The sequence below is a fragment of the Physella acuta genome, unplaced genomic scaffold, assembly GCF_028476545.2.
Source record: "Physella acuta isolate Inbredline_101_S28 unplaced genomic scaffold, ASM2847654v3 ptg000315l, whole genome shotgun sequence".
Lineage (NCBI taxonomy): Eukaryota > Metazoa > Mollusca > Gastropoda > Physidae > Physella > Physella acuta.
Window position 1 is genome coordinate 325,653 of NW_026731834.1, and position 14,005 is coordinate 339,657.

Here is a 14,005-nt window from a genome sequence, read left to right on the forward strand (position 1 = left end):
TAAATTGAAGCAACCTGACCTGCCATAATTCTGTCGCTGGCGCCAAGTCTGGTAAATATCCTGTCCACTGGGGTCAGCCGACATTTTTCCGCAGGAACATAACAGCCCTGTTGAAAATAATTCAGCGATACATTTCAACTAGCTTCAGGGATGAAAAAAACAAGGAAATATTTTGATAATAGTATTATCACATCTGACAGGCAAGCAATGTAATATTTTTTCTTAAAAAAAACTTTCACTTCTGATTTTGGTTTATAACTAAATATTAACTTTCTAAAATATGGTGTTCATTATATCAGAAACAGACTTAAAATAGATTCCCAGACAACCAGGCCAAAATAATAAGTGTTAAGGAACCACAATAAATGACAGCCAATTTAGTAAAAAAAAATGTGTTTTTTTTAAGTAAGATTCATAATCATTTTATTTTTTGTGTGCCCAAAACACATGGGGCAGAAGAACTAGAGTTCACCTGTTACAATGACCTTGGCATATGAAGCGACAGTGTGGTCAGCATTATGCCCAGCAGCCTTTGTTTCCTTAACATGAGTAAGGTACCCACAAGAGCTGAATGGACAGGGAATTCCTGCAGTCACTAGCCAAACCGAGATCCAAACTCAAGAACTTCGGAATAGTAGTCAACTGCTCTACCATTCAACCATACCGCCCCTTAAAGGAAGATTCGAATGAAAAAGAAATCTCGACAGAGTGGATCTATTTCTTCCGAAATCCCCTCATTTCATATTTCACTAAAACCCAAAAAAAAAAAAACTTATTTAGGAAAAACAGCAATGTAATCACAATCAAACAAAACAAACAACTTACAATCTGGGCCATGATAGTGATTAGCCCCACTTGGCGCATTAGCGTTGACTTGCCTCCCATGTTAGGTCCAGTTACCAAGACAACCTGACTTTCAGAGTAGCTTCCATCTTCATCATCATTCTCCTACAATTTACACAAATACAATGATTGGTGATGAAATATTTAATGAGTAGCTGCAATCATCATTGTTGTCACAAGCCAACCACAATACAGTATGTAGCAGTTTCTTAGTTACTTAAATAGTAGTTCATTTTTATATACATTAAGAAAATCATTTATTTTCTGTTTTAGTGCTTTATTCCATAAAAGCTTAAACATTCAAAATGTTTTTTATACATTTATATATCATAATAATAGTTATGCTATTCTATCACTCTGTCATTGTGTCACTCTGTCAGGAACGCTCTAGAGAAAACACAAGCAAAATAAAAACTTTCACAGTCAAACAAAAAACGAAACTTTCGACAACATCAGATGGAGCATATAGGAAATATTCTAAAGCCAGAAAAGTACACAATAAATTGACGTCATTGATTCTAGAGTAAACATAGAATTAGAAAGCCAATGCCGAAAAAAAATTGGCACAATAATATTGACGTCATCGATACTTGATAATACAGACACTAACATTACCGCCAAATTTAATTCTCCAACCTTAAAAGTGGTCTACATGTAGAGTTTCTTTCAGGCATCCCTTTGGGCATCTACTGCCACCCCCCCCCCCCCCCCCACAGCCCACCTGAACGAAATATATAGAAAATATATACTTTTACCTGTGTCAGCCCAAAAAAGTCTGAATGAAATACTATATGCATGATTGAGGCTTAGCGGCTAAAAGTAGGAAATGGGTCTAGATTATAGAAGTAGGGTCTACCTTTAGTCTGTATGATCTACAAATGCGACCAGTGTTTCTTTCAGACTTTTTTCTCCCCTGAGGGAAGGTACTTGAAATTTTCAGGGAGGGGGGGGGGAGGGGGATGGACTAAAATATTCTGGGAACAGGGACAGACACTGGTTAACGTATATTTTCAAAATAAATTTTATTTTGTTATAGGAGACTGGTACACATTTTCAAAATAAATTTTATTTTGTTATAGGAGACTGGTACACGCTTCGGAGCCCCCCCCCCCCCCCTTTCCCCTGAAGAGTTGTCTTAAAGAAACTTTTTTTTTTATGTTGTAGATATAAAATTATAAACTTGGACAGATCTGGATTCTAGTGTAAATAACGTTATTCAACTTTATTTTAACTTTCTTATCTACACAAATTAGGTATTTAAAACAGCTTATTCTATTTGGACTAGTGTGGAATGATAATTCAAAATCTGTAAAGGATCATGAATATATTAAAAATTCATAAAAAGAATATTAATATTCATTTTAATAATATATTAAATTATGCATCCATTTTCTAATTCCTTATAATTTAATTTCTGTAGATTTTCAATGAGTTTTGTAAACAGAATTGTAGGTTCTTTCCTTTGGTTTCTAAAAAATTATAAATGTAAAGTAGCAAATATTAATATTTTATGTAAAGCAATACTAACTATTTTTACTTTCTCGTATATACGTAGTATAGAGAAAGTATTGTAATCGTGCAAAAAAAAAAAATCGAGATTTTTACAAATCTCGACGTATCACTGATACGGAAAAACATAATTTTGCAATCTTGTCCGTATGTCTGTGTGTGTGTGTGTGTCTGTGTGTCTGTGTGTGTGTCCGTGTGTAAACACGATAACTTGAGTACCGTTACAGCTAGGTTGATGAAATTTCATATATAAGTATTATATCAAAATCGTAGATCCGTATCAACTTTTGAGCGATTTCCGACAACCGGAAGTGGTACTTTTTCTACTTTGAATTTTTCAAAAGCCTATAACTTGAGTACTATTTCAGATAGATAAATGAAATTTCACATGTAAGTAAAAGATCTAATTCTCTACCTTCTGTTAAATTTTGAGTAATTTCCGTTGACCGGAAGAAGAAATTTACGCTACTTCCGATTTCTCAAAAAACTAATGTAAATTTTAAAAGTACTAATAATATTGCGCACTATTATGCACTTTTTTATTTCGCGTTCACTTGGTGTGCAATTAATTTGTCTACGAGATTTTATTCTATTTTTAAAACTTTAAGTATTTAAAATGGATTAAAAATCATGTCTATAGCCCGAGTTCCCATCCCCTGTTATTTTATATAAAAATATTCGAGAAAGTTTAGGGGAGATCACTCCCGGTTTATTCAACTATGCATTATACATAATATTAAAATTGTGTATATGCATAATGTGTAAACAGGATAGATGCATTGCATGATGGATGGATGGATGAATAGATACTAAGTAGGATTAAAGAGAATAAGCTTATGGTAATGGGAACAGATGCAACCTTTTATTGTGGTTGTAAAAGTGAGTGGGGGGTGTTGTGTGTGTGGGGTTTTTGTTGTTTTTATCATATAATCATCTTTTGGATAACATGGGTGTTAAAATATTCACTGTAGACTAGGAGTGATAGGGAATTAATACCATGTAGGACTACTCAGTGACCTGGAAAGTGTCTTTGCTGATGTGTGGTGTAATTAGATTTTAATATTGTCATTTATTTTTCAAAGAGCCAAGAATAAAAACAAAAATAATAAATTTAACTTAATTTTTTATATTAATTAGAAGAAAAATTTTTCTACTTAACAAAAAGTCACTGTAAACAAAGTAAACAAAATGTCTAAATGGAAAATATAGCAAGTGTACATTAACAATTGTTAGTTTTCTGTAATTCGTGTCAGGATTGTCTAATCACAATCCTTTCATTTACATAACACAAGTGATCAGCAGCTTTGACTTCAGATAAACTTTTGTGTTTCCTAGTGTTATTAATACCATTGGCAGTTTTTTTTTATCATCACCTCTTTCTGTTCATGCCCAAGACAAATAGGGCAGATGAAATAGGTTCATCTGTTTCAATGACTTCCGCATATGAGGTATAGTGTGATCAAATAGAGCAGATGAAGTAGGGTTCATTTGTTTCAATGACTTCAGCATATGAGGTATAGTGTGATCAAATAGAGCAGATGAAGTAGGGTTCATTTGTTTCAATGACTTCCGCATATGAGGGATAGTGTGGTCAAATCGGGCAGATGAAATAGGGTTCATCTGTTTCAATGACTTCCGCATAAGAGGGATAGTGTGGTCTGCATTATGCCCAACTTCCTTCAGTTCCCAAATATGATTCAGGTATCCATCAGAGTTGGGATTTGAACTCGAGACTGTAGGATTAGCAGTCAAAAAGCTCTAAAATCTGACCATCCTGTTCCATTTAGGCAGTCATTCGTTTTTAAGAATCATAAGTATTTTAATAGTAGCAAAAGAAAATTTAATTAAGTACATGTCTACCACAGGCAACCAGGAAGTAAGATATACTTGAAGTACAAAAGAGGAAGATGCACAGATGCTACTTACTTTAGCCAAAAAAAATTATTAAAATAAGAAAAAAGCATAACATTATACACAGTAGATATGAGTGCTTCTAAAGCTTTAGTATGTAGTTAAGTATAGCTTATATCTGTAAACTGTTTAACTTAAGTATTCATTTTAAAAATTAAAAATGTACCCCAACTATAATAAACAGAGTAAAAGTTGTTTAACTGTAGTTGGTGCAATCTTAAATTATTATGGATTCTTTGGCTTGCAAAGTTGCTTTCTAACCTCAGTGTTCCATACTTGCTATGTACTAGACTTGTACTAGTAGTACAAGTAATTATAAAATATTAACATTACTTTTAGTTAGTGATCATTTTTTTCTCCATATTTTTACTGAATGTTTAATTTACAATTTCAAATGCCAAAACAAACGTTAACTTTGGTATTAAAAATGAAAATTTCCATACAAAAGTTTTTTAAAAATTGTGTTTACTTTTAGAGCTCTCTGCAGCAGAATTTTTACATATTAAGAACATGAAACAGAAACTAAAGCGAAAAAGTAATATTCTCATTTCCGCCTTCTTTTTTTTAATTCAATTTTTACAATGTATTTAAATTTATTTAAATTGTAAATTTTTATTTTTTTATTTAGGGAACAAACTTTGGCAAACCAGAAATGTTTTGTATAATTTATCACATTTATGCTATTAGCAAGAAGGTAGGCATGAATCCATATGGTGTAATAGGAAAGCTACAAGTGAGTTCTTTAAAAAAAAAAAAAACCAACTTACATCTTTCACACCAATCACAGTATCGTTTGGGATAAAATCTCCACCTTCAAATGTTCTTGCCACACATGGATGGCGCCCATCACGGATCTCCAGTAAAGGCTAAAATTGGTAAAAATTATTCCACATTTTTAAAACACTAGTGTTTTATAGCAGTCAAAAATTATTTTATTTTACATTTTTAAAACACTAGTGTTTTGGCTAGTGTTTTAGAGCAGTAAAAAATTATCTTAATCCCTATTTTTCTTTTTAAGAAATAATCCTGATTTAAGTAGCAACGACTAGTTTATATTGTTTACAATAAGAACTATTTTAGAAATATTAATTTTTGGGCAAGGGAATGATGGTCTGTGACAGGTCATAGTCATTTTATGTCAAGGTTATGGGTACATCTGCTTCAAAATGAGTATAGATGGTAGAGTACTACGACATATATAAGATTCCTGTCACTAGAAGGTCCATGGGGTAGGTGATGTAGAACTTATCAGTTTCTGTTTTAAATGAATAGATAATGTATGCTCAGCCACCTTTTACTTTCTCTCACCGTAAGCCAGATGCCCATTAAAGCTGTGTAGACTCTGGCAAGTCCTAGTGTGTTGAGAACATGCTGAAACACAGCTGACGTACAGCCAAATGCAGCACCAACCACACATTAGCTAGATACAGTATGACAAGGACAGCAGATACCAAGAGATAAATTTCTCTTACCTGCATTCCACTTTCAGGTAAAACAATTTCAGGTCTGCAGACAACGCCGTCAGCCCCTCTGCTGTAGGCTGCCAGGGCTATGAGTACATCTAACACTGACAGGCACTCAACAACTGCCATCCATTTTGAATGCCTGAAAACAGAAGTTGGGATAGAGGAAATAATAAATTTCTGTCAGCGGAGACCCATTGCAAGACTTATGTTTTGGGTAGCTACAACTTTTGTTATTCATGTTGTATCACAGGGTACTTCTTTCTTCAACACACAAGTTGTAACCATTAGTTGTGCAGTGAACAAGGGCAGAAAACAATCACACAAAAATCAATAGTGCGATAAGAATAGTGCAGATAAAAGTGCCGTAACGATAGTGCAAAAAAAGTGTAATAAAAATAGTGCAGATTAAAGTACGCTAACAACAGTGCAGATAAAAGTGTGACAACAATAGTGCAGTAAAAGTGATAACAATAGTGCAATAAAAGTGCAATAACAATAGTGCAGAAAAAGTGCAATTACAATAGTGCAGAAAAAGTGCAATAACAATAGTGCAGAAAAAGTGCAAGAACAATATTGCAGTAAAAGTGCAATAATAATAGTGCAGTGTGATAAAAATAGTGCAGATAAAAGTGCAATAAGAATAGTGCAGATAATAATGCAGAAAACAATAATGCAGACAATACTTCATTAGGTTAAATGCCTCATTGGAACCACAGGATATTTTAAGCAATTAAACTACTTCTAAACAAATATAACTTAACAACTTTATTTTAGATAATATTTAAAAATCAAATTAAAACACAAAACTGAAGAAAAAAAACCTAGCCTAAAAGTTAATAAAAAAAACAGACCTCTCATCAAAACTGTGAAATATCCTTCTCATGATGTCCTTAAGACAGGCATCTTTCTTGTCTTCAGCTTCCATCAGCTGTCGCAGGAGGTCATTTATTGCGGCTGTCCGGAATCTCTTGGCCCCCTTCTTTGAGGACATTGCTTCGTACGAGTTGGGAATGTTGGACCAGGCGGATTCAGGGACTTCTATCTGATAGCGATTTTTTGCTGTCCCCCAGTACGTTATTGACTGGTGAGAGATAGAATAAAGCCATTTAATTAAAGTGTATACATTTTTGTAGTTACTACAAGAATAATAAATTCTGCTTAAAATTTGAATAATAATAGAAATGATGAATTTTTATTAAAAAATTGAGAAAAAAATGGTGCACATGAACATGAGAATTTTTATAAATAAGGAAATAAAGTGAGTTTTGGAGAGTAAAGAGTTTAAGTAACTAAAAAAATAAAACTAGACTTACTCTACACCCCAAAACTTTTTTCTGAGTGTCTAAGTATTCAGCAAACTCTGCTTCTATTGTTCTGATATCTTCTAAAGCTTTGTCATAGTCCTCGTCGACTCCTGGGTATCACACAAGAAATCAGTACATGATAATCTGACAAACATCTGTACATGATAATCCAACAAACATCAGTACAAGATAAGCTAAGACATCAGTCATGATAAGCTGACAAACAACTGCACATGATAAGCTAACAAACATCATTACATGATAAGTCTACACACATCAGTAAATGATAAGCTGACATAGTTACTTTTGTATGTTTTAAAGTAAAATAAATCAGATTTTTTACTGACATTGGCATATGAACAGATTATGTGGTCAGTACTATGTTAAGCTATGGGACGGCATGGCCTAAATGGTAGAGTGCTAGACTGCTAACCCGAAAGTCAAGAGTTTGAATCCGGGTTCAATTCTGTAAAACGTCCCTGAGTCCACCAATCTCTAATGGGTAGATAACTCATATTAGGGAAAGTAAAGGTGGCTGGGCAAAGTGCTGACCACACTATCCCTTTATAAGAAGAGGTCAAGAAACATATGAACTGTACTTCATGTGCCCCATGGATTGCTGGGTCTAAAGAGGATTCTTTACTTTACTTTTTACTTGTTAAGCTGTAGGAGTTAAACCTGAGACTTTTGGATTCACAATTATGGGCACTACCCTTTGACCATTCCATCCTTGTTGAACAAGTTATATGTTGTAGTGTTGTACAACATATTTGTATATAGGGTGTAAAAACATCTTTTCAATGATTCCCAACTCTTGTAGCACCTAACTATAATTAGCTGAACATTGCACTTTTAGTTATTGATAAGATTACAGTTTGTCTAAAATTGTCAAATCTTGTATTACAGTATTTCTGTTACCTTTGCTGGGAACAATGACTCCATCTTTTTTAGCTTTTTTATGATCAAAGGCAGTCTGAGGAGTTTTAAAAAAAAGAATTTGGTTTGTTTCATACAAAATTTATCTGGTTAAAAATTTAAATTGCTAACTATCAATCAGGAAATTGCACAAGTTAAATTAAAAAACAAAACAAAAACTACGGAGTTTTTTAGATTTAATACTGTAATTTTTACTACTATAGATAATAAATATAACACTACAATCAACTTTCAGTATTTAACAGAACAAAAAATATAAAACATTTGCACAGAAATCAAAGCTTAGAGCTAAAATAGAGAATGACAAAACAAACAAAAACAAAAGTCCACCTTACATCAAAGAATTCTAAATCCTCAGCAATGTCAGGGAAGTGGGCGTCATCCCCTGTAGCTGCAGACTTGATGTTGACAGTTTTCCCAAGCAACTTTGATCTAGACAACAACATAGTAAATTTGATCTAGACAACAACAGAGTAAATTTGATCTAGACAACAACAGAGTAAATTTGATCTAGACAACAACATAGTAAATTTGATCTAGACAACAACAGAGTAAATTTGATCTAGACAACAACAACAGAGTAAATTTGATCTAGACAATAACAACAGAGTAAATTTGATCTAGACAACAACATAGTAAATTTGATCTAGACAACAACAGAGTAAATTTGATCTAGACAACAACAGAGTAAATTTGATCTAGACAACAACAACAGAGTAAATTTGATCTAGACAATAACAACAGAGTAAATTTGATCTAGAAAACAACAGAGTAAATTAGATCTAAACAACAACAGAGTAAATTTGATTTAGACAACAACAACAGAGTAAATTTGATCTAGACAACAACAGAGTAAATTTGATCTAGAAAACAACAGAGTAAATTAGATCTAAACACCAACAGAGTTAATTAGATCTAGACAATAACAACAGAGTAAATTTGATCTAGACAACAACAACAGTAAATTAGGAAACAGATTATGTAGTTTCTCTAATTCTGATCCCTTACAAAGATGGAGCAGTCAATCTCTTTCTGCATACTTAGTAAAATAAAGTAGCTGCATGGTCAGCATAATAGTCAGTTTAACTCTACAAACTGAATGACATTGGTATCTTCTGAAGCAAGATGGACTTCAAAAGATCAAGACAGCTTAAAGCCAATAAAAAAAGTTTATGGGCATTCTGTTTGTGTTGCTTTCATTGACTATGTAATAATAGCAATGCCCAGATACCCTTTACATCCAGGAAACATTACAGATGACTTAAGTCAGGTACATACTACAGCTAGATGACTTAAGTCAGGTACACATGAGAGCTGGATGACTTAAGTTATATACACATACAGCTAGATGACTTGTTAGATACATATTACAGCTAGATGACTTAAGTCAGGTGCCCATTAGAGCTGGATGACTTAAGTCGTGCACCCATTACAACTCTATGGACTACAGGAGACATCCTACAGACTCAATTCAATGACCAGCGTGTGACCAGAATCTGAACCCAGGACCTTTAGGTGGGCTATCGCATACTCTAAAACTATATTGTACTTTCTAAAGGAGAAGGAACACAATTAATGGTACGGTAGTTTTACCCTCTTGTAAATGGCTATTCTTATAACAACTGTTGTACACAACCTAAGCCAAAATAAAACTTACTTGAATGAAGAGGCAGCTGGTTTAAATTTCTCCATTATTTTTACTGCAGATTTAAATCCCTCTATTGTTGTTAAGAAGTCGTCAATTTTCTTTTTGCTGCGAATATAAAATGTAATTATGTTGTACTGTAAGAACATCAGAATTAATTTCAGTCAAATGATGACTGACGTTTAAGAAGCAAAACGAGCTTCTGGTCATTGTCATGTATTTAATGAGCTTAACGTAAGCCCTAAACTAACTACCTGTAAGTGACCTCTTCATAAAGAATTGCTCTGCTGTCTGGGTGACTTTTACTTTTGCCAGCTGACCCAATGGAGTGAATCCTGAAAAAACAAATTACATTTTTTGTTTTGTTGTCTCATTTACACAGCTCTAGAGTAAAGACTGTAAATCAGTTAAACTCTTAAATAATGATTTAATCCCTACACTGAAGCATACTGAAATCTTTAAAATTTATAAGGAACAGTATAAAAAATTTGTTTTTTTAAATAACCATTTTGAGATATCAGCTCACAAATTCAAAAAGTTGTTCCTTTCATTTTAAAGGTGTATTTGATGTGTTAATTTTATAAAGAATACAAATTTTAACTGTGAATATAAATATTTTATTTTAACTTTTTGAGAAAAATAAATTAATGACTGACTTCAAAGCTAACCAAGACCAAAAATTATATAAATGATTTATAATAGTCAAATTTGTCTGTGAGTATTTAATTTCAATGTCTCTATCCCTTGGCTGTATGCTTTTATTTGTTAACTGATTCGGAACGTTCGTTCTCAAGATCTTAAATATAATATATTAGAAAATATTTTAATCTCCATTGCTGAAAAGGCAATACCCATTGAAAGTTTAATATATCTTTGACACTTTTTATGAGAGGGGCTCTAAGCAGCTGAACACCTAAAAACTTTGTATTGAAACACAAAGCAGGTCTTCTAAAAGGCAAATCTTGGAGGTAAAAATATGAGTGAGAAACTTTATAAAAAGTGGGATTGTTTACAAAGTAAATATCACTCCTCTCCTATTGTAAAGTGCGAGAATGTAATTATAAAGGGGTTTACACTTAAAGGTGAGATTGTTTTCTTTAAATGCAATGAACTGTGTGATTTATTTACAGTATAACTTTGTTGTTCCATTTGCTTATTTTGTAGACATATTTTTAAAAAAAATAAAAATAAAGGGTTTTTGGGCTTAATTAGGCAAGGACATTTTGTATTGATTTAGAAAGCCAATGAAAACATTCAAACAAAATGTGGCACAATGGAAGAGAAACATAAAGATCTATGTTTCCATTTTTAAGGATTGTACAAATATTTTTAAATTACTGAGTACAAAAACCACTACTGTGTGAAGAAATTTATGACCTATGGTCAAACTTGGCTGCCATTAGTAACATTACTTCACAAATTTTTTTTCTAGAGTTAAAATTGAAATCTAGATCTCTAACCCAAGCACTAGATTAAAAAAAATAAATACAAGAAGTATTCTTTCAATACACTAAAATACAATGCATTTTGTGTGGCTTAAAACATTTAAATCTGTCAGGTAACTTCCTAGTAATAAATATTCAAGGGAGATAATTGAAATTTTATTTTTAAAAAGTCTTTAAAAATACAATTCAATGGCAACAAGGGATGGGCTCCATTGTTTACTACTTTACTCAACATGTAAATTGAAAACCTTGAATGACTTTATACCTAATCTTTACAATCAATAAATTTTAGAATTATCATCCAATTCTAGTCTAAATAGAAAGCCTTTAGCTGTTTTAAAAATCTAATTTATAGACATTTTTTTTAAAGTTCAGCTATCTTAATGAACTAAGTTGCTTGATTGTATCAAAACTGTTTGGATATCCCACATTTATCTTAATTCATAAAAAATGTTTAAATAACAAGCTTTTACGTAATAATTCACTAAAAAGTAGAAAATAAATTATACACTACTATTTAAATAACTAAAGAAAAGCTAAAATAAAATGACCTGCTAAGTAATCTTTCCAAGTCTGGAAGTCTCTTCAGTATGGTCACACACTCCTCCACTGTGCCTGGTATTTGAATCAGGTCATCTACAGCATCAAGTCTGTCAGAAATAGACGCAGGCTGGCATAGAGGGGAGCAGAGCCACTGGTGGAAAAGTCTTTTGCCTGCAATACAGGAATAGCTGTGGTTTTTTTACAGGTGATTAAATTAGTACCACTTTAGATCAGATGGTCCATGGGGAAGATGAAGTAAAGTTAATCCATTTCTGTGACCTCAGTATATGATTTCCCCTAAATTAGTCAAACTCTCGGCTCGTTATCTGGGGACAGCCACTCTTCTAGGAGAGATAACTCCAAAATCAAACAACTGCTGCAATGTAGTTTGTTCTTGGTTGGACAAAGGCTATGGAAGCAAATCCAAAAAAAAAAAGCAGGCTGAAATCAGAGTTAATGGCCTCAATGGCTCATAGCCATTTGACAAGTATACTTAATTGTGTTGGACGGGATTCCTTCCACCACTAAAATTAAGAATGAAGAGTCAAGTGGACATCAGGGTTGGGTGGACTAAGGAATGTCCGATGCACTGGAGCTCTGAACCAAACACAAGTCTGTCAGATATATAACCATTTGTCTTACCCCTTGACTCGTTAAACCTACAAGTGATAAGTTTTTACTTAAAAATAATGTCTTACGTGTTTATTACTTCTAATTTTTTTAATAAACTTTTAAAAACAGGAATATCAAATATAGTAATTTAAGCTGATTCGCCAGTTTTGTAAAGTATACTTTCAAGTTATTTTAAAGTAAAAACATGTAAAGCTGTAAATTAAATAAAAACTAAGAAAACTCAAACCCTACCGAAAGATGTTGAACATGTGTTTAATCTCTCCAGTAGTGTCCCTTGTGTGGATTGTGTGGATGTGTTCCATACTACATCCAGGTTAGCCATGGTCACGCCATCCAGGACCTTTCAAGAAAACAAAAATTTTTTTTTCCATTTTTCATTAAATTAAACCTGTTGATTTATTTCTTAAAATACACAGAAATAAAGTTGGACATTTAGTTTCTGAATGAATTCCTACCATATGCCTCTGTTTTAAATCAAATGTATCATCCTTTTTTGTACTCAAATTAGAGCTTTCAATAGGGATATACTTTTCAAATTTCTTCATAGACAAGAGTTCTTGATCTAGCAGACAGTACTGAAGATACCTACATGACAAAAAATGTAACATTAGATGTTTACAAATACAGATAAGGTGAATGGAATAGTTAGTGAAAAGCATTATGAAGTATTCTCATTTGAAATAATTTGCTGAAATGAAAGTGTCAAACTAATACACAACTGTCCATTTGAGATTGGGGTCAATATATTACTATTCAGGCTCAAGTCTCTCGGGCAGATGAGGCTCGTTAGCTGGGGACAGCCACTCTTCTAGGAGAGACAACTCCAAAATTAAACAACTGCTGCCTTGTAGTTTGTTCTTGGTTGGACAAAGGCTATGGAAGCAAATCCAAAAAGAAAAGCAGGCTGAAATCGGAGTCAATGGCCTCAATGGCGCATAACCAGTTGACACGTAACGCTTAATTGTGTTGGAGGCGTGGTCGAGTCGGCAAAAAGCTCATGGTTGATAAATTCGAACAAAGTCTCGAGTTCAAACCCACTGGCAGATAAATCTCAATCCCCTTCAACACTAATAATTAAGAACGAAGATGAAGAAGAAAAAGGCTCAAGTCTTGTAGGACGTCCCTGAGTCCATCCAGCTCTAATGTGTACCTGGCTCACATTAGAGAAACATAAGTGGCTGGGTGTAGTGTTGACCACACTATCACCTTGTATGCCAAGGTCAATGAAGCAGATGAACACTTCTTCATCTGTTACATGTGTCTTGGGCACAACTAGGAAAAAAATGATGATGTAACTATTCAAGTGGACATTTTGGTCTAGTGACTGGATGTTAACTCGCTAACCCAAAGTCAGACGTACCAAACCTGGGTTTGAGAATGAATAGCCTCTCACACCAAAACAGATGGCACCAAGCAGGAAGTGCATGACTAACAATAACCACAAATTTTCTTTGAGCTAATGCCATGGGTGAGAGAAACACTGAATTCTCCATCCTGCTGTTGTTTGCCTGGCTAATTAGTAATAAAACAGATAGTATTACCTCACAAGTTAAAGACAGTTACAAGTACTATGGACGTTTCGACCCAAGGTCTCTGTCAGCACACAACAGTGTGATTACAGATTAGACAAATAAAGACAAACAGTAACACATTTTTTGACTTAGCTCGACAGTGAAAACACGTCTTGTCTGCTAGCCACGATATCCAAAAGAAAAGACGTGTGAGAAGGACGCTTGGACACCGTATAGGGGTGGGGTTGGGGGCGTGGTG

The 14,005-nt window shown here is 33.5% G+C and overlaps 1 protein-coding gene across 1 annotated transcript in view; it reads right to left on the minus strand.

Moving 5' to 3' along the window:
- LOC131940317 (DNA mismatch repair protein Msh6) overlaps positions 1-14,005 on the minus strand; it is a 28,904-nt gene that overhangs the window by 3,427 nt on the left and 11,472 nt on the right. Inside the window, exons 18-30 of the mRNA XM_059298968.1 lie at positions 12,691-12,820; positions 12,467-12,575; positions 11,611-11,773; positions 9,869-9,949; positions 9,627-9,722; positions 8,305-8,401; positions 7,952-8,006; positions 7,043-7,143; positions 6,581-6,810; positions 5,736-5,868; positions 5,031-5,129; positions 826-948; positions 20-107 (exon numbers count right to left, since the gene is read on the minus strand). Coding sequence (XP_059154951.1) covers positions 20-107; positions 826-948; positions 5,031-5,129; positions 5,736-5,868; positions 6,581-6,810; positions 7,043-7,143; positions 7,952-8,006; positions 8,305-8,401; positions 9,627-9,722; positions 9,869-9,949; positions 11,611-11,773; positions 12,467-12,575; positions 12,691-12,820 — 1,505 coding nt within the window. The remainder of the gene's footprint in view (positions 1-19; positions 108-825; positions 949-5,030; positions 5,130-5,735; positions 5,869-6,580; positions 6,811-7,042; positions 7,144-7,951; positions 8,007-8,304; positions 8,402-9,626; positions 9,723-9,868; positions 9,950-11,610; positions 11,774-12,466; positions 12,576-12,690; positions 12,821-14,005) is intronic.